This window comes from Micropterus dolomieu, linkage group LG13 (assembly GCF_021292245.1).
Source record: "Micropterus dolomieu isolate WLL.071019.BEF.003 ecotype Adirondacks linkage group LG13, ASM2129224v1, whole genome shotgun sequence".
NCBI classification, from domain to species: Eukaryota; Metazoa; Chordata; class Actinopteri; order Centrarchiformes; family Centrarchidae; genus Micropterus; species Micropterus dolomieu.
The window spans coordinates 15,616,567-15,637,346 of record NC_060162.1 but is presented as its reverse complement, the minus strand read 5'-3'; the positions used below and the strand labels follow the sequence as shown (position 1 = coordinate 15,637,346).

General features: G+C 42.0%; 2 protein-coding genes across 2 annotated transcripts in view; both read right to left on the bottom strand.

The window, feature by feature from the left end:
* Positions 1-613: 613 nt before the first annotated feature.
* On the bottom strand, positions 614-2,723 carry aplnrb (apelin receptor b). The gene has a single exon (XM_046066894.1). It carries the CDS (start codon positions 2,657-2,659, stop codon positions 1,589-1,591), a length of 1,071 nt encoding a protein of 356 aa, XP_045922850.1. The 5' UTR covers positions 2,660-2,723; the 3' UTR covers positions 614-1,588.
* A 15,681-nt stretch (positions 2,724-18,404) lies between these two features.
* Positions 18,405-20,780, bottom strand: part of tbc1d10ab (TBC1 domain family, member 10Ab) — an 8,959-nt gene continuing 6,583 nt past the window's right edge. Inside the window, exons 8-9 of the mRNA XM_046067734.1 lie at positions 19,458-19,612; positions 18,405-19,248 (exon numbers count right to left, since the gene is read on the bottom strand). Of these exons, the coding sequence (XP_045923690.1) occupies positions 18,844-19,248; positions 19,458-19,612 (560 nt within the window). The 3' untranslated portion in view covers positions 18,405-18,843. The remainder of the gene's footprint in view (positions 19,249-19,457; positions 19,613-20,780) is intronic.

Genomic DNA, 20,780 nt, shown 5'->3' with positions numbered 1-20,780 from the left:
CATTCTCTATCATGGGCATTACACTGGGACGGAGAGTCCCACTGCAAATCAGTAACCAAGGATTAGTCCAATCCTTCTGTCTCCTTCTGTTGCTGATTATATCCTGTAAAAAGCTCATTACAGTCAAAATGGTTAATCGTTTATTTCTAATTTAAAGCTCAACAACCTTTTGTGGTGTTTCTTGGCTAAAACACTTGTAACAATTGTTACATGGCTAATTATGATAAGACAAATAACATGAAAGACTCTTTTAGATGGATTTGAGAATATATTGGTACAGAGAAAGAGTCCTGAAGTTGTGGTAATTAACCCTCAGGAGCCAAATGCCCTGTGGTTGATCCAATTTAGAAACTCTTGTACACGCTGATTGCTTGTGCGCGCGATCATAAGAGGAGAAGAAACAAACATTCTTGAAGAGGGAAGCAGAAGTCGAACATGCATTTCCTGCAGACATATACTTTGATTTCGGCCCTGTGAAACACAATGGGAGGGAGACTGCCTCCGCTCAGCAATGCCCCAACAGGAAGAAGCACATTCACTGGATGGGAGAGAAAAACATTCCAGCAAGACTTAACAAGCTATCACAAGTAACAGACCAGAGAGGGGATGTTTGTGTTTTTTTTCAAAGCATATTTTTTTATTGCAAATCACAAACATGAATTCAAAATAATCTGTATTCACAAAATGCTTTCATGTGTTTGTCAGGAACAAATTCATTGTTATTCTGACACCCACCAAACACACACACACACACACACACACACACACACACACACACACACACACACACACACACACACACACACACACCAGCAGACTATCAAAGCATTCACCTTTTAATAGGGCCCTCCACCAGCCTGGAAACATTTGTCAGCTGCCATCTGTCTGTCTGTCTGGGACACCCCCTGCCTCCCCCACTATCTATGTCTCTCCTTACAACACTCTTATCAGACTCCAACACCTCTTACTGATTGGCACACCCTTCCTACACACACACACACACACACACACACACACACACACACACACACACACACACACACACGTAATACTGCTGGCTGTGATGCACATACTACAGACTGAGCTGGAGAGTGGGTTAGTCTGGTAGAAGTCACACCTCAAGTGCTTATAAATGAAAACAAGAACAGCAGTAGCAAATGCATGAGTAATACACTTCGCCGGGACTTGAGGACACGGTTTCAGAGTTCAAAGCTCATTTGCATAAAGTCCACAGGAGATCACACATGAGCACGTGGTCCTTTTTAAAATACATTCCACATTTTGCCCCAAAAACTAAGTCTGTCTCATGCTCGGTCCCTTGTATTAAGTAGTTCAGTCTTTGCCCTGCTATTGAAAGTGAGGCTGGAGTTCTGAGTGTGGTCAAGCGCCAAAACCACAAGCCTAACTGTTGTCTTCAGGTAAACGTTTACAGCAGTCCACAGAGCCAGAGTGGAGCAAAGGTGACGCCCTGAAACTGATCTCAGACGACCTGCGAGCAAGTACCCAGGCCTGTAAAGTTCGGATTTACCTGCATTGTCCTGCATTGTTCACCTGTTCCCCCAGTGTGCATCTGGGCCGTCAGCTGTCGTCACACCTTTGTGGCCAGAGACTGAGCCTCTGTCTTCTGAGAGGACAGGGAGCTGGCGGGGCTTGCGTGCAAGGACTTCTTCAGGTTGAGTAGGCACAAGCACTGGGACCTGAAGCGTAGGTCAAAGAAGGCGTACAGAAAGGGGTTGAGGCAGCTGTTGACGTAGGCCAGGCAGGTGGCGTACGGGTGAGCCAGCAGCAGGAAGCGCAGGAAGGAACAGGTGTCTGGAAACAGGTCCAGGTACGAGAGGGCGTCAGCACTCTTCACGATGTGGAAGGGCATCCAGCAGGCGGCGAACACCACTACCAGCGTGGTGATGATCTTCAGCAGCCTCCTCTTACGCTGGTCCTCTTTGCGCAAAGTGTTGAAGTGGCGTGTGACGGTGCAGCCGATGAAGCCGTAGCACACCATCATTGCCAGGAAAGGTAGGAGAAAGCCCAGAGCTGAGGAGGATATGCTGAGACCAGCGACCCACAGGTTCTCTTGGTCTTTGTTTGTCACCACCAAGCTGAAGTCCATGGCGCAGGATGTGCGGTTGGTGGTTGGATCATATTTGGTATTGCGGAAGATCAGAGTCGGGGCAGCCAGGACACAAGACAGCACCCAGATGGCCGTCAGGGAGGCTTGCATGTGGCCACGGGTGCGCAGCTGGGTGCTGGACAAGGAGTGGACAATGGCCAGGTAGCGGTCGAAGCTCATGCAGGTGAGGCAGAAGACGCTGGCATACATGTTGAGCAGGACCACGTAGCTGCTGATCTTACACAGGGCCACGCCGAAGGGCCAGTGGTAGCCCATGGCTGTGTAAACGGCCCACAGAGGCAGAGTGACCACGAACGTGAGGTCAGCCAGGGCCAGGTTGCCGATGTAGACATCAGCAGCTCGCCGCTTACCTTGGGCTCTCCACACGGTGAAGATGACCACCCCATTTCCAGAGAGGCCCAGGATGAAAATAAGCATGTACAGCACCGGGATGACGGAGTATGACGGCCACCACTCAGAATAGTCACACATGGTGGAGTTTTCTGTCTCCTCATAGTCGTAGTAATCATAAGGACCGTCGGTTGGCTCCATTCTCTCTCTTCTCTTCTTATCCTTTTTAAAGATGAAGAAAACTTTGGTGCAGATAGATCCACGGTAGTTGTCAGCACACTGAAGTCTGTTGCTGCATGTGAAATCTGCCCACCCTTTTATACCGCCCCAGACTTGGACCCTCCCAGGACGCCCCCTCCTCCCCTCCCACTGCCCTCCTCCTCTGTGCTGTTTCACTGTGTACACACCCACCTTTCTCCATTTATTTGATTTGTACCTCACTACATAATGCAGGGTGGACTTGCTGATACATAGAACCAAGAGAGTCACTTTGTGTTGAAAAATGGTGGGGACATAAGGGCTCAGATGAGGGGGTTAATGATACACTTAGGTCACGACATGTGACGATGCACTAGGAACAAGAAGACAACATTTTTAACACTATTTTGAAGAAATAAGAAATACTGAAATATATGAGTGGGAGGTCTGGGGGTCCTCCCCAGAAAATTGGAGCATTAAACATAATTAATATCCTGCATTCTGGCAAAATTTTCTTCTCCAATTTACGGTGGAAATGTCTATTTATATAAAGGGAAACAAAAAATTCAACTGGCAGAGAAATTATAAATAAAAATATTACAAAATATAATGCAGTAGTCAGTAGCTTGTTTTTTTACTTTTCTTTTGGACAATGTACATTTGATTCTTCTATCTACATTGCATTGCATGTTTTCTTTTTGTGCAAATAAACCGACCTGAAATAATTTTCATTTGTTAGCCATTTCTTGGTGCAAGCTATTTTTCAGAATGTTTTTAACAAATGCTTTCAAAAAGTGATGGGGACATGCCCCCAGTGTAAATGACACCTATGCTTATTTTTCAGGATATCATCAATTTTTCCTCACTTTTCATGCACAACAAGTGCTACAGGAATTTATCTTTAGAGCCAAAATGAAAGTCTCTGTCCAAAGTATAAATCTTTTATATTTTTAATTATTAAACACTTTTTAATAGTTTTTTTTTTCACTTCAGGGAATGAAAGTTCATCAGACATGTTTGGACAGTAGCCCATGAGCCAAGCCTGGGCATGACAGGTTTAATGAAGTACTCAATTTTAATATCAATTGAACATCCTTCTGGCACCGGAGCACTCTGCTGAAAACCCAATAGGCTGCACTATTTACATCTCTGTGTCTGTGTTTTTCATGTCTGTACATGCTCAAACAAATAGAACTACAAACCAAAGACAAAATAAAGATATGTTTAGCTTTAATGAACTGTAGGTTAGACAAACATAACTTTGACCTCAGACCCACATTTGAACATATACAATAATTCATATATGTGTTATTAAAAAAAAGTCTTGGCTTTTTTTTTTAAATTAAAACCTTAAAACCAATTATAAAGCTCATGTGAATCCTGTAAAGAAAAGCAAAACTGGGAGCAGAATAATGTAGTATGATATATTTTCATGACTGCTTGCATTTCTGTGTCTATGTGTCTAATTCTACAGGAGAACAAATATAACAAAATGCTTTGCATAGTGTAAAAGAGAACAAAACATGTATTAAAAGTAATCAACATCAGGAAAAGAGCATACATTTTCTTTTCCATGTCAAATATAATACAATTAACTTGAATGAAATACAACTGAACAAAAAAAAAAAACTGACTCACAGCTTGGCCAGTCTGTACAAACTCATGCTGTGCAGCTAAACAGTTTTTTAAAGATGCCAAATGTGTCAGTCTGAATTCTGGGGAAATGTGTATAAAATGATCGGTGGTGCAATGTAACTAAGTACATTTACTCAAGCACTATACTTAAGTATTAATTTGTAGTAGGCCTACTTGTACTTTTGAGTATTTACCTTGTATGCTACTTACTGTTACTACATCTCAAATATTATACATTTGTCTGAAATCTTTAGTTACTTGTTACTTTTCAGATTACAATTTCCTCTATCCTGTCCAGTGAAAACCATTTAACTCCTGATGTGGTGATTTTGTGAGGAACTGAAGGGTGAAGGGTTCCTTTATGGGATAGAAGAATATCTTATTTCTTAAACTAAAACTATTTAGAACCCCTGCTGGATTAGCTGGAAAATGCATCGTCATGAAGCTGAAAACAGGGCTGTTTTTCTGAGCTCATGCAAAGTTGACACGTGGTTCCCACAGGACAGCGACACTACAAACTGATGATGATCAAAAACATCACATATAACAGTAAAAGACTCACAGAAAACATTTGACTGCACTATGAGTACTTTTACATTGATTCTTTAAGGAAATCTTGCTGATAATACATATTTTACGTAAGCAAAGGATCTGAATACTTTTTCCACTGCGGAAAATTATTCATAGAGACATCTGGAATATTTCTATATGATGGAATGGTCTTGGGCTTGAGTATTTAACTGTAAACATCCCATGCATCAATGAACAGTTGTAACAAGCTGGTACTGAACTTATGTGATACTGTCAGATACTGTGGATAAAGATTTCTTTTTTTACTTTAAAACTACTTAAAGGGGGGGAAAAGGAAAACATTAAGAGCTAAAACAAGTAACATTATTCCTCTGTCTTCTTCTCTGCTGTCTCTTGGGTGTACTTGTTGGCCCAGGTGGGACAGCTCAGTCTTCAGTCTGCTCCGTCTCTCAGCAGAGGGGCAGCAGTGGCGCCGGGGCACCGACCTTTAGACACAACTACAGTATCACTCAACAATGTTTTCCTCCACCCCTCCATCTCTGCCTCCTCCATCCTCCCCGCTCATCTCCGCCTTCCTTTCATTATGATGAGGAATTGATTCCGGTCTTCTCTGCTTTTACCAACGTCATTTACTCTCAGACAACTGTTTGTTGTTGCCAAATAATTGTGATGCGATCTTGTGTTGTTTGGTAATCAAACTGATTTGATTGTGTTTGTGTGCCTCTCTCTCTCTCTCTCTCTCTCTCTCTCTCTCTCTCTCTCTCTGCCTGATTGTCCGTCCAGCTCCTTGTCCGTCCGGCAGAACAGGAAATACACAGAGTGAATGAATCAAAGCAAGTTTCCTATCTGTACTCCTGTGGGCCTGAGGTTTGTTTTTAGCAAACAGGCGCGCAAATATACAGCTAAATAAAACATCAGGCCTTGATGGATACAAAAATCCACCCACTCACTTTTCTGAAAACAAAAATCCCCTAACCAGAGTTTATGGAGCAATTTTACAAAGAAGGGATAAGAGAAGAATACAAGAAACAAAGTCTGCTGGAGATAAAGATACATTTGAGTGAATCGAATTAGATGATTTGCACAGCAAAAATCCCAATTCTTCCAATTTTGAACCTTTAGGAGTGATAATTGGGCCGAACTTGCAGAGCATCCATCTTTTCCCTCAGAATACCAGAGACCCTGTTTCCACCACATTCAGCTCGCATTTGTCCTCTAAATAGCCCACCTGTGTCTCAAATCGATTGTTGTTGTTGGTGGTGGTGTCCTCTCGTGTGTGGCCTCGTGCTGTAAACCACACACCATGAAGGCACAGAGACATTCTTTGTGTTTTGCCCACCTACACCAAGGCATCAAAGTTTCATCTATCCTTTATCCTTGCCCCACATTCGATCCATCATCATCCATCAGCGATGAGTCAGTAAGAGACAGCATATCCAGGGGATATAAGAAAAGGACGAGCACTTGCTTCTCAAAATATACACAAAGACACACATTACAGTAACAGCCAGTCTGCAGTTTCCCTTTGTTTTTTTTTATTGTGTCCTTGTGAGTTTGCGTGTTTATGGGCCTGTTTTTGGTGATCCTCACAGCGCCAAAAGAGCATGAGGTGTGTGTTCTTGCTGTTTAGGTGTGTCGGTGGGGGTCCGACAGTTGTTTGATCTGTGTGTCACAGACCACATGCATAGCCCCCCCCCCCCCCCCCCCCCCCCCCCCCCCCCCCCCCCCCCCAGGCTGAGACAGCTGGTTCCTCAAGGCCTTATTTGCAAGTTGACCAACTCTGAGTCAGAATCAAGCTCTTCTAAAAATTCATGATATCACACGTCTGACCTGATTGCAGCTTGACAGCCATGATGACAAACAGACCCTCAGGCAAATACCAAATCATTCGTGCCAGTTACATTACCAGTCACAGCAACAGTCTGATCTGTACTTTTGATTTTCTGAATGCTGTCAAAGTTAACACTTCCAGCACAGCTGGAAGGCTGGAACATTTGGGCGTCGTTACCGCCTGCTCCACTTGGCTATCCTCTCTTTAGTCTTTTCAGGACAGACGATGAGGTGATTGACACCAGCTTGTTAGACACAATGGCCACCAGGATGGGAGAGGTTTAAGACCAATGGGGCTTCAGCTAGACTTTTACAACCGTATGCATGGATGAAACAGTTCTGAACTGGTTTAAGAATTGTCCGAAAGTGACATATCAGCAGGTTTTAATCCACCTAGGCGAATCTGTAACAATGCTGCGACTGCTGGTGGCTAGTGGCATGTCAGACTGTGTGAGAAAAACGTTTTCTTTTACAGTGTGTCTCCTGAAGCTGGTACATAGATTGGGTATGATTGGACAGAATACGACACAACATGATACACATTTTATTGTGGATGACTTGTCTTGGATCCATGCCTGGTAGCCAAAATGTTTCGCCCAACAACAACTTAAACGGGCATTCATCCCAAAAACAACACTGCTTAAAACAACACAAGGGGCTGCATGGTGGTACGATGATACATACAGTCAAGTTTGAGTAACAGATTCATGAATTTGAAAGTTTATCAGACATCAAAACACTGCACAGCGGTTACTAATGCTCTGACAGTGAGTTTTATAACTCTGGAAAGTTGTCTGACTGGCCTCATTGTCATGAATGAGACGGCAGTGTTCATTCAGTGCACAAGTTGGTCTGTCTGGGTTGATGGATATATGTCAGATTTGATGAGCATAACTTTCCCATGTAAACTAATAGGATTTCTGGGAAAAGATTCTTTCTTATCAAGTTCTTATTCCAGAAACATTGGGGATGGGGGGTGCCCAGGTCTTATGTATCAGCCTTCTGATGGACCTTTTGAACGTTCAGGAAGCATAGTGTAGTCTTCTTGCTGCATTTGTACCTATATGATGAAAGTGCACTTTCTTGACCCCAGTTCACAAGATGTTTTCATGACCTCAAGGCCCTGATGACCCCGGTGCACTGCAGTCCCTCCTACATCCAGAGCAGCAGCTGCTAACATGCACACGGACATCCAGTTTCTGTTTTCTGTTAGTAGGATCATTGACCGTGGGTTTCTGTTGATACAAAATCTTCCTGTGGTCAACATGTTCTTGTCTTTTCAGTCAGTAGCAGCTAAACAGAAATATTTATCAAATATAAATGTGAGGACAGGAGAGGGAAATCCCACAACATTTTCAACAAAAAGGTATAAATAGGTCAGACTTGCCCTCAGGGTCAAGAGTGAAAATAAAGTGAAAGGCAGGGCGCTTCCTGTCTGACACAGGATGAGGACCAATATGGAGGTTTGTTTGTTCGGTAGCAGTTAAATGAGGAGAGAGAGAGGTAATCTTTTCTGGTTTTCTCTCTGATGTTCCTGCTACTCTGCCTCAACTCTGTGATTAATGGAGTTCCCTGACAGACACACAGCTTTACTTGTTGCTGTAGCAAGTCAGCTAACTGCTCCTAACTAGCTGCCATTAGCTCAGTTAGCCTGCAGCTACTGGTCAACTTAGCTTACTCTGCCCGTACTGTGAAAATGGAGCAGAGTGTGTGTTTAGGTTTACACCTTTACTCAAGCACTGGAGGTTTTAAGGCCAGGGGCGGGGAGCGTCGCCGGGCGAGCGGGCAACGAAACTGCGCTCAGCAGCCTCCCAGTGAACACGACACGAATAGGAACGAACACAGCTTGATTAGCTGACTCAGCCCCGGGGTGACAAGAGCCAAACCGGCAAGAAAACCACCTTCGTACTGTATTCCCAGTGGTCAAACTGGCCTCTGTCGGTCTCGGAGGCTGCAGGCTACCTGTAATCTGATTACGCCTATTTTTTTCTGTACTGTACGGAATACAGTTACATGTATTATACGCCATTACATGTAATCTGTTACTCCCCAACACTGTTAAGACACAGCATGCTTTGTTGCACACTAGATTCTGAATTTAGATCATGCTCGTTTTTGATGAACAGTGATAAAATCTAGAGCCTCCGTGCTGTCTAAACACCAGAAAGCTACATTAAAACCTGTACCCACACTTCCCTCTTCCTGTGGGGGATGTCCAGCAGGCAGGACACCTTTGCTGTAGCCTACTCCTCTTAGATGTGAGACTGATTACTCACAAAATCATGTGAAACAGCGACGGGTCAGAGAACAGGAGGTAGACTAGAAAACTGAATTATTCTAAAAGCACTGCAGGATTTAAAAAAGCTTTCAAGTCTGTTATCCTTCACCTGTAACATGAACTGTTTTATAGACTTTTATGGCTGTCCGAACTTCACAGAGTTTTGAAACAAGAGCCTCCAGTTTAGTTTCAAGGTTGAGAGATGGACACACACATACACACATGCAAAACACACTCGCACGATCCCACAAGTTCACACACTATGTAACACCCATGACTACGGTGGATGCAATACAATAAGCTATTGTAACCGCAAACCCCAGAGAGGACGCCCATATGCTTTTGTCATTAGTCTCAATTATAACAGGCAATGAGGTCACTCACTGATGTGTGCTAAAACATCCATCCCTTACTCTCTCCCTCTCAAGTACACACACACACACACACACACACACACACACACACACACACAAATGGATCCTGGCTATATGTTGCAGCCTAATATGTGTGAGTGTCACTAACATTTTTAACGTCTTAACAGTCCTGTAAAATTCATGCAAAACGCCTATTCAAGGCATATCCAAAGTAAATTTAATGTAGTTCTTGAACCATTTGGAGTAAATACATGGTTTTGGGCTTCTCTGAAAGAGAACACTCTGGAGTGTCTAACCCAAAAGTCAGAATGATTGTGGACTACTGGAATTGATCAATATAAGTTTAAACACACAACTAATATATTTTTCATTTCCGCTTGAAAATGCTTGCTAACAAATGCATGCAGACAACTACAGCTGGGACTTATTAGCTGGAAAACACTGTAGGGTCACAGCATAAAGCCTTACCTAATCCTAGTTTAAATTGCATACCAGTACCATGAAAAATTTATTTTACACAGGTTTTTCTGAGTGTATGTCTCAGCGTATTTTTTCTAAAACAGCACCACCCCATGGTGGCAGGCAGCTGCTGCATTGTTCCGTATTAGCCAGTAGCTCGATGGTTTTTGATGGTAGATCATGAACTTCCTACTTAAAGCTGTATATCGTTATTTGCATAGTTTTATTGGCTACACGAAGTGCCAGTCATCGGCACAATTGCTTGCAATTGGCTCAGCCTACCCACCAAATAATAGGTCCTGGCCCTTTCTTACAGCGCAAGCTCCTATTGGGGCGAATTAGCTGTCAGTCGAAAGGTTAGAGTTCAGAGGCTAATTTTAAAGGGGCTATATGTAAGTTTTTGATTTTAATAAATCAAATTTTCATTGCCTTATTGTCAATGGGCTCAAAAGTAACTTAGAAATGAAGCACACGCCTGTTTTCTCTGTTGCTTGCATCAGCCAATATTCTGCTTTTAATGTGAGGTCTCCGGGTCGGATTCAGCCCTGTGCGCTCTCCAGAGCCTCTCTCGTGCTACAGCGACAACACCATAAAACAACCGGCTCACAGCAAAACACAGACTCCACGTAAGGATACAAAACAACAATAAAGGTTTATGTGCTGAGGCCCATCAGACCAAACAGGTTCAGATGATGTCGAGTAAAAACAAAGTGAGTATTAATAAAGCTGGAGAAACACAGAGAAAGTCACGTTAGCTCGCCGGCTAACGTCGAGCAGTTGCTAATGTTATCCGGTGCAAAGTTATATAACGTTTACTTTGCATATTACTTCACCAACTAACGCCACCCATGTTACTATCATGTGTACCACTGTGGATTTAGCCTGCAAAAAGCAAATGTGGAGCGATTTGTTTACTAAAGGTAACAGACCCTGAACATGTCTGTGTGAAAAGCCACAGACTGCATGCAGGTTGCAATCTTAGAACCGCACCGCTAGTGGCCGCTGGAAACTACATAATGCCCCTTTAATACAAGCTATTGTAGTTGTTTACATTCAAATTGGAGTTATTACGGTTATAATGACATACGAGCCACGTCTGCGATACCACAGCCGTCCCTGGGGATTTAGTGATGGAATAATGTGTTTTGGACTAAATGTTTTTACTGGATTGGATCGTCTGGACCTTTGACAACATAACGAGTTGGATTATAATCGATCGGTGGATTACTATGAGGCTTCATAGGTGAGTCGCGTCACTTTTGATTGTACTGGCTGGTCTGACAGAGGCGATGATTGTACCCCTGTGGTGATCGTATGTTGAAATGGTTTACATGGGTCAAATCACAAGGATTTTAGCTTTCAAACAGTATCATATGAGTATGAAGCTAACATAGTTGCTGTGTGCACATACCCTGACGGCCCGTGGGTACGTTAAGAGGTTAAGATTTGTTGTTGAATCTGTACTTTCCAAACCAAAAAGGCAGCTTCTCTATTCAAAGGAAAATTTGGGTTATCTTATTTTTGTGGATTTGTCCTTCATTTCTATTAGTTTATACATTGGACTCAGATCCTATCCGATGGGGAGAACGTCAGATAGGATGTAAACAAGCTAAAAGTTTAACCAGGTTATTTAAAACACTTTGTTTTGTAGTAACCCTGAAAGGACCGTGAAGGTAACCGTAGCTGTGTCTGTGCACAGCTACGGTAGATTAAAGTAAAATTTAGCAAGAATTGGTGTTTGTTTGCGATTTGGTGCCTCAAGTTTACGAGTGCTATTCACTTATACATCAGTGTCGTAATATGGACAGCTGTTCACATGATTACTTATAATAAGAAACCAGACAGAATGTTGCGAACACACAAAAAGACGCCATTCTCCATTTTTCAAGTCCGTGTACAATCAAAATAATTGTGAAGCTGTTCTTTTAAGATAAAATTACTACATGTTGCTTTAAAGTTGAACCAGGAAGATGGCTTATGTCTGGTTTGTGTCAGTCTGTGATGGATGCTCAGGACAGTTTGGCCAAACTGGGAAGTTTGTTTAAGACCTGTATGATCATCTGACTGCTTGTGTTTCTTGCCTCATCCAACTTCTTTTTGGTGATGTTGCTGCGTTTGCAGATTTCAGCAGTTAAGTGGATTAAAGTTGTTCTTACACAAAGATCCACGTTGTCATAAGCCAAATGACCCTTGAATTAATGTTAGCTGGAAACTTTGGTGCTCAGTATCTCTGGAGCTTTCCTGCAGGCAGGCACAAGGACGTTTGACTCCAAGCTTAATATTGTTCACATCTTATTTTCTCTCTTACAAGAAAAACTTCCAATTCTTGACTTTGTTGGTCTGATTTGATCTTGTAGGCTACTGTAAACTGTGGGCTGCTCGTGCTTTTCCTGCTCATTATCAATATCAGCCTGTGCAGTAAAGTCTGGCCCAGGTTTATCGGGGCCAGGGCACTATCGCTCTCTCTCTCATAGCATCCCCCCCCCCCTCCCTACACACACACACACACACACACACACACACACACACACACACACACACACACACACACACACACACACACACTCTCCCCCCCTCCTCACACACCCACCCTGTATCCTCTCTCCTCTGTAGTCTCTGGCTTCCTTGACAGGGAAAGAGGGGACTAGATGGACGGGAAGAGAGGAGACAGTGGGGATGTGACAACAATGGCAGGAAGTGACTTCAGATCAATACAGATTAGTGGAAAACACACCAACACAGAAGCGCCGAGCTAACAAACATCCCTGGTGAAGAGATAAAACATGTAACACAAACAGTACCAATTATATGGTGAAAGGCAGCTTCATTCATAATGTGTTGCAGACATTCTTTCTTATTTCATAACCAACACATGAGGTTATGATAACATGTTCTTTATTCTGTGAGGATACATCTTTTGGGGTATCTGATTTACAATTTAATTATGTATTAAATGTGCACCGGGTAAATACCCTCAATTACTGTAATCATATCCAAAATGGTTTAACCACAATTGCTGCTGTGATTATTTTAAAGTCATGAAGCATTGCTCTGTATTTCAAATGACTGATAATACACCATCCTCTGACAGCAACATGCCTGAGAACCCAGTTCAACAACATGCAACAACAATCCAATACTTGGTAGAACACTTTTCTGTACTTGTGACTGACTGAAACAGATTTTTATAAACCATATATATTCATTCATTAATAAAATGAATTAAGATTCTGTACAAATCAAATAAACATATAAAAAACATGCACATTTAAACACAGAGACAAACCAATAGGTCTTAAAACCTAATTCCCTTTGCAGGAAATTGAAAGACTGAAAGAGGAGGGGGGAGGGCTATTCAGCAGTTCATAGGTCACAAGAAGGTCCCTAAAACAGAAAACCTGATAGGTCTGGAGGTTGTATAATGTGGAACCAGGAGCCTGCCCAACTTCAAACATGCTATAAACAAGTGAAAAAATAGCCAGAAAATACATGTGATCTTTAACCAGAAGAGTATTAGTAGTTAGTAGTATTCATGGTCAGTAGCAGCCGGGGAAAAAACTGACTGCCCAACACCACGGTACAGAGACTCGGAGTGATCAAAGTTTGAAAAAACAACTAAATGTACGACTTTTCCAGGTCTTTAAGTGAGAGGAAAGGCTTTTATATATATTGTTAAGTAGAAAGAAACATGACCTTTGCACTGACTTAAAACTACGGTCTCTCAGGCAGACATCATGAAGGGTTTAACTACAGTTCTTCACACATCATTTCACTGCATATCTGCTCATCTTTTGTATTTTAGAATTCAGGCTTTGGACCATTTATATATATTTTTAAAGGTAACTTTGAAATTTCTGCCCTGGTAGAATCAATGACATTAATGTCTTAGTGGAATTTTGCTGTGATGTACTTTTTTAGCAGAAAAACAGTTTGAAGTATCTTAGACAGGAACAATAACTTGGCTTCGAAGTTGCAATGCAGTGTGCAGTGTAAATCAGTCTTATGATGATTCATTCAAGCCTTTGCTGTAAAGGAGATCAGGGGGATCCCCAGCTGGAACCAAACAGGTGTGCATTATCATTTCCTACTACAAATCATAACCCAGTGTCAAAAAACCTGATGGATCTGAGATCATTAGGGCTACATGTCCAGCTACTGTTATGCTGAGGAGAACCATAAAAGGACACACACACACACATCCTGTCCGCTGTCCACTGAACGAGCATCTGTTTGACCCCTGAGACCTTCCACCTCGACTGTGCTTCCTGTCCCACACGTGCAGCTTCACTACTTGAAACTTTTCATCAAAGTCTTTCTTTTCCCAAAAGATGGGAAAGTCCCAAACAGGGACTATTTTACCTGTGACACACAATTATTGCATTGTATTGTACTGGACAAAAATCTCACCATGCATACGAACACTGCAGAGGCTATTTAAACTATTATCAGTGTGTCACATTTGTATTTTTTTGTTTTTTGTCCCTGACCTCTACCCCTTCTAATCCCTTCTTCGGACAGTGGGAATGATGGGGGTTGAGGGTGCAGAACCTCAGTCCATGTTACCAAAAAGCTTTAGAGGAGCTTTACAGCTCAAGAAGCCAGACTATAATCTCCCAGACACTTCACACATATGTCCTCATGAGATTATCCAACTCACTATACTCACATGTCCCCCATAAACAGCTAGAGTATTTAAACGGATATCAAATGTGCGAGATATCTGTTTACAGTATATGAGCTTTGTACTAAAAAGTAAAACTTGAGTGTGGAGATTCTTTCTTGACTCCAGAATATTTTATCCCAGAGTATAATTGGTAAAAGTGATTTTTTGAGCCACCATAAAAAGACACAGCATATTTTCTGGTAGTTGAAGGTTCAGATTTGTACTGGGGGAGGGGGGGGGGGGGGGTGTCAGGAGGTGGAGGACACCACAATGACTTTCCAGGAGTTGTAAAATCCTGTCTCATACTATAATAAACTGCTGTTTAGTGTTTCTGTGTCTGATGAGTTTTAAAGCTCGTGGATGTGGTGTGCTGCTTAAACTGGACTTCCTGGATCACATTTCATCTTCTCACCAGCTCTTGTAGCAACACGTCCACACCAACATAACCCCACATTCAGACCTATTTTCAGTCTAAATGTGGCTTCAGCAGCAACGTGAAGTGGAAGAAATGGTCTCCCCAAAATGGGAGAAGGGGAAACGCACCAAGAGTACACTGATGTCCTCAATAGGATTATACCATTGTTTATAGGTTTGTTGTATTCGCTTAGTATATCATGATAGCACTTCTGAAGGTACAAATAAGGAGCACAAAAAACCAACAGAGTACTGTGGTGTTCTTGTATACAACACTGCCCCAGTAAGCCATAAGCTATTGTACTACGAAAGCTACAAATTCAACTTTGCTTGTTTCTGACAGTGTGGTTATGGGGGCACGTCTGGGTCACGTCTCCTCCTCCTCTGCAGATTAGCCATAAAGCCAGTCTCCCATTACACCCTCTCTAGTCTAAGCTTGGACCTAGTGAATGTCAACGAGCACAGGGAGAGACAGACAGACAGGTGGGGGGTAGTCGGGTGGGGTTGGGGCTGGAATGAGGTGAAGGGTGGAGTTGGGCTGAGGAAGGGCGGACAAGCAAGCATTGTTTACAGATAGTGAAAGGCATAAAAGAGATGATGAGAGGAGTCGGAAATACAAAAATGTTCTAATGACAGGCATCCTCACACAAGTGACACAAAAACCTTCACAGAAATAGAAACAGAAGAGGAAAAATCTTAATGATATCATCAGACTGTTGGGTGCGATACATTAAAATCCAGTCAACATTTAATCTTTGCGGCCAAGTGTATTCTCTAATGACAGAAAATGAGAGGAAGTGTGGACACATGAAAGTGCAACCATAAGAATTCAACTGGAAATAGTAATGCAATTATCCGCAAAAGGCACCCATCTCGTACTTGAATAAATTGAAACAGTGTTAGGGTGTCACTGGTTGGGTAAATTAAAATGTAGAGGAGAGCATTCTTGGTTGTCATGTTCTTGGACTGCAGCTGAACCTTGTTGAGGAAGAAGATGATGAAGAAGAAGGCGGCCTGTATACACGCAGAAGACTCCATTCAGAGACCAAAGGCAAAGTGAGGCTGGGTGAGGCGCTTTGGACGGTGCTGTGGGAATTCGCCCCATTTGAGATGCAAATTCCTCCAAGAGCTGAAAGAGCCGGAGAAACAGGTGTCCAAGGAAGTGTGCTGCTGCGTGGGCAATTGAGGGCGGGTGTGAGGGCGCTGAATGATAACACAGGGTGTATTGAAATCCCGCTTGTTCAGTCCAGGACTGTGTGGTCTCATTTTCTTTGTTTAATATTAAATGTAGGAGAAAAGAACGGAAATCTGTTGCCAGTACAGAAAGAGAAAATATAACTGATATGAAAAAGACAAGAGTTTCAAATTGTATAGATTTAATCGTAATTTGGTATTACAGCTGGTTGACATGAGAAGTTGATTTCAAATCAAACAGATCAGAAATAAAATCTGATGAAAACAGCAGGTTGCAGATTTATAAGCCCTAGGCCTAATCAATGTTACATAATAACTGCAATGACTAGTATCAAAGTACCTATCCTAATGGAAGATACTTAGTTTTTAAAACAGAATCTTTTTTTCTTTTTTTTTTTTTAAATCAACATAAAGTTTTTAGATGGCAAACCACATCCTGTATATCCAGTATCCTTCAGAATTACTGGGCAACTAGGCATATGAATCCCTGGCTGAAGCTCAGTGGCACCATCTCCACAACAGTATAGAAATGCGATCCATGTTGTAGCTCCAGATCAGAACAAACTTTAAAAAAAAAAAAAAAAAAAAAAAATCTTAATATTAAAAGCTTCAGAGGACACGGCAGGTAAACAGTGCTTCCTAATGGACAGAGAATGAACCCACCGCATATACTTTTAGAAAAAATCCTCACAGTGTTTAAAATCAACACATACCCACACGTGTTTTCTATTAAAAAAAACCCTCAACAAAGCAAATTTTCTGATGTACAGTTACACATGTAACTGCTGATACAGGAATGTCCCGGACTGGGAGCGTTAAATGTTGATTGCCAAGAGAATTCATTAAGACTTTTTCCAAACAAACAATTTCTTCATTGAAACATCTCAGATTGAAATGACAAACTGTTTCAATTCATTGTCAGATAAATAATGCCATTAGACAATAACTGCTGAAGATTATATTTGCACTTGAACTTTATGATTAGTTTTTAGTTGTGATTTTTTAAAAAGCTTTTAAAAAGTAGTTTTCTCAACAAAGGTAACACCAGGTGCTCCAGCACATTTCAGAGGGATTACTTTGTTTAGGATGCAAAAAAAGAAATAAAAAAAGCAACTTATTGAGTATTTGGACTGGAGTTTAGATTCTGAGGTCACAGAGAAAAAACATCTCCCAAAGCTGTCTTAAACAAAACAAAAAACAGATATATTTCAGTCTATAAGGACCCACAAACCTTTAAGAATGGTTGTAAAAAAAAAAAACATAGTATCTTGGACAACATATATCTTAAAAATATGGATTAAAAATCTTTGGCTTAGTGGCACAGAATTTCCCTGCACACTTCTTCCTTCATTTGAGTTGCACAGCTTTTTGTTACTGGTCACCGCTGAGGCTGAGATAATCTCAGGACGCCCTCAAGTGTTCAACAGCAGCAAGGACAAATTCGTGGAGGCAGCATTAACAGTCCCAACACTGTGCTAAACAGACACACCGATAAAAAGTGCATCTGCAAATTAGTGCGTATGACTTGAACCTAGCAAAGCAGAATGTCTGTGTGTTGGCAATGTAGTGACTAATGTGTGCAGAGAGGAAGACTATAAAGGCAAAGTGCTCTAGAAAATACCTTATCTATTCAGACAAAATCAGACTTCATTTATAACAAAGGAAATGATCAGAGCACTGCTTTTAAGAGGTAAATAGCAGCAGTAGCTGTTAACTGTGAGTTAGTGAGTGTATGTTCAGTCATATGAAGCTAATAGCTTCATACTCCCACAGGCTTAAACCTTATACACATGTGGGCAAAGAGCACATAGTCAGCATCTGTTGCTCCCTGGCAATTACACATTTCTGAGATTCTAATAATGTAGGGCTGCACAATTACTCGAAATATTATCAAAATTGCAATATGGCCAAGTGAAATATCCAAATTGCAGATGCTGCCATTTTTTTGATGAAGGTAAAATGTGAAAAAAGATAATTTCATTGAAGTACTGTAGTACCGCAGGGATACTCCTGCCAACAAATCTTGTTCTCCAGATGTAAGAGAACATGTTTGTTTGGTACAGACCCCAATAAATGTCACATCATCATGACTGTGATAGATTTTTCAAGTGATAAAAAAATGATCATTTACATTAATCGGGAATCATATCACAAATCGTAATATCTGTCAATATAATTGCAATAGGATATTTTTACCATATCCTGTACCCCTATTTTAAAGCAAAATTTCCCTGAACTAAGTTTAGGGGCGGCTGTGGCTCAGGAGGTAGCGCGGGTTGGCCGTTAATCGGAAGGTCGGCGGTTCAATCTGATACTGAACCCCGATTTGCCCCTGGCAGCTGTTCCGCCAGTGTATGAATGTGTGTGAATGTTAGTTTCCGTTTGAGCACTTAGGCTCAGTGTATGAATGCAGATGTAGTGTAAAAGCGCTTTGAGTGGTCGAAAAGACTAGAAAGGCGCTATACAAGTACGGAGCATTTAAGTAGTTAAAAGTGCAGGAAACAAAAACCTGTATGCATAAATGACAAAGAAAATGTAGTATTATAGTGACTGCTGAGAAAGTGCATTTTTTCCAGCTTTGAAAATGTGTTTACTTTTACAAATGTTCCAATTCCATCACTTTTTCTGGAGTGTCATGGTTAAAAAAATAGCCATTTTACTAAAACCTATCAGTCACGATTGCCACAGACACACTACGCCATGGACAGGTTTGTCATGTCACTGACAACTCTGATGACGAGTGTCACCGCCAGGTTAGTAAAGGTTGTATGGAATGATTTATGTTAGTAAACTGGTGATACTTATGCCGCTACAGGTAAGTGTCTTGCTCTGCGCTGCTCAGACTCTCATTGGACCCTTGTACGGTCAACTGTTTGAGGAGAGGGTCGGGGCCAGTGGAAGGAAGGTAAGGATTAATGATCTTCTCCGGCGGTGGGATTGTTTTCTTCTGTTTTTCTTCATTAGTCTTTGTACTTCCCTTTACCTCCTCTGACTTCTCCCCGTCTGTCATGGGTGCCAGGGGAGACTGCACGATGATGGTGGGCCTCTGTCTCAGGTCCTGCCGGCTGGGCGGTTCGGCAGCCATGATGGCCTTGGCACCATGCATCCTGAGAGGGGACTTACAGTGTAGATCTCCGTGAGTCTCCTTCCAGCACCGCAGCTGAGCATGGTGTTCCTTCTCAATGTCTTTCTCAGACACCTGCAGCTCAATAACCTGAAACACAAGGGGAGAATGAGTATGAGTAATGTGTTTTTTGGTTGAAGTATTCCAGCACATTAGAGGTTAAGTCTTGTTATATCGCTGTTACTGCAACCACAGGAGGCCAAAGTCTAAGAGGAAGATAGCTGAGCATGCAGTAGGTGCTGGATCAAAAAAATAAAATGGCTAACAGAGACAACCACCGTGACGGAGTACAACTGTACCTCGTGCACCAGGAAGCCTTCTTGCGTGTATTGCGGCTGTATGGCTCGGAGCAGCTCCATTGTTTCATAGAGGCCTTGACAGGCCTTCAGTTTCTCTTGGGATCCCAACATGCATTTCAGCAGAACCAGGCCCACTCGGAAGAGGATCTTTACTCCTGAGAAGAGCATCACACGAGACAACATGCAGCTAGAACATTCACTCACATTTGAGGGACCATCTGATCTAAGAGCTGCACACAACTGCTGAAGACCCATTTCTTAATCATGACAGTGAAACATATTTAGATGAATAACTATGGTGTTGCATGTGTTGTTGGTGGATGTGAAGATCTTGCAGTGCGGAGAGCCGAGCCATTTCATATATATGTCCTCAAATCCCTTTCCCAGGTTTCATGTATTCAAAATGTGCCTTGCTACTTTAAAAGGAAACCATGCTCTGGTTGTTAGGTAAAATTAAACGGAAGGATAATGAGCATGACAGGTATGGCTAATGATACTAATCATTTAAACAACAGAGACACCTACTGAAATGAAAAATGTGCTATACGAGTTCATCTTGTTGAAACATCACTTTGATAAATGTCTGTAGTGTCTTAGATGAGCACTACTCACATTATTCTCTCCACAAAAGGAGTCAGTTGATTTTAACACTGGATGTGTTGGCTTGGTGCGCACCCAAATTCAGCGATTCTCCCACATCACAGCAAAGCTAAGTAATATTTTCAGTTCTATTTCTTACCACTGGAACACATTATAATAAACATTCATTCAAGACACAGTCTCTGTAAGATTGACTTGTCAGGTTTAGGGGAAACCACTTTTGATCTATCTATCTATCTCTATCTCTCTATGACAGTGATTCAGCAGCACTGTTCTCCTGATCTGGAATTTCTTATCATTAACTGTAAACCGTTTTACTCCCCCCGTGAGTTTGCTTCATTAACTCTGGTCAGTGTTTACAGTTTATAAAGTGTCCATCCAGAGAGGGGAACACTTTGGATCACTGCTACACCACAGTTAGAAGTGCCTATCACGCCGTCACACGCGCTCCACTGGGACACTCTGATCACGTGATGGTCCATCTGATCCCTGCTTACAGGCAAAAACTAAAGCTCTGTAAACCTGTAGTGAGGACATCAAAGAAGTGGACTAGTGAAGCTGTTGAGAACCTCCAGGCATGTTTGGACTGTACTGACTGGGATGTTTTCAAGAAGGCTACCAACAATCTGGATGAGTTTACAGAGGCTGTGACGTCCTACATCAGCTTCTGTGAGGACACCTGTATACCAACACACACCAGGGTGAGTTATAACAATGACAAAC

Excerpts from the sequence above, each read along its gene's own strand:
- aplnrb (XM_046066894.1), bottom strand. The coding sequence starts at position 2,659 with ATGGAGCCAACCGACGGTCCTTATGATTACTACGACTATGAGGAGACA.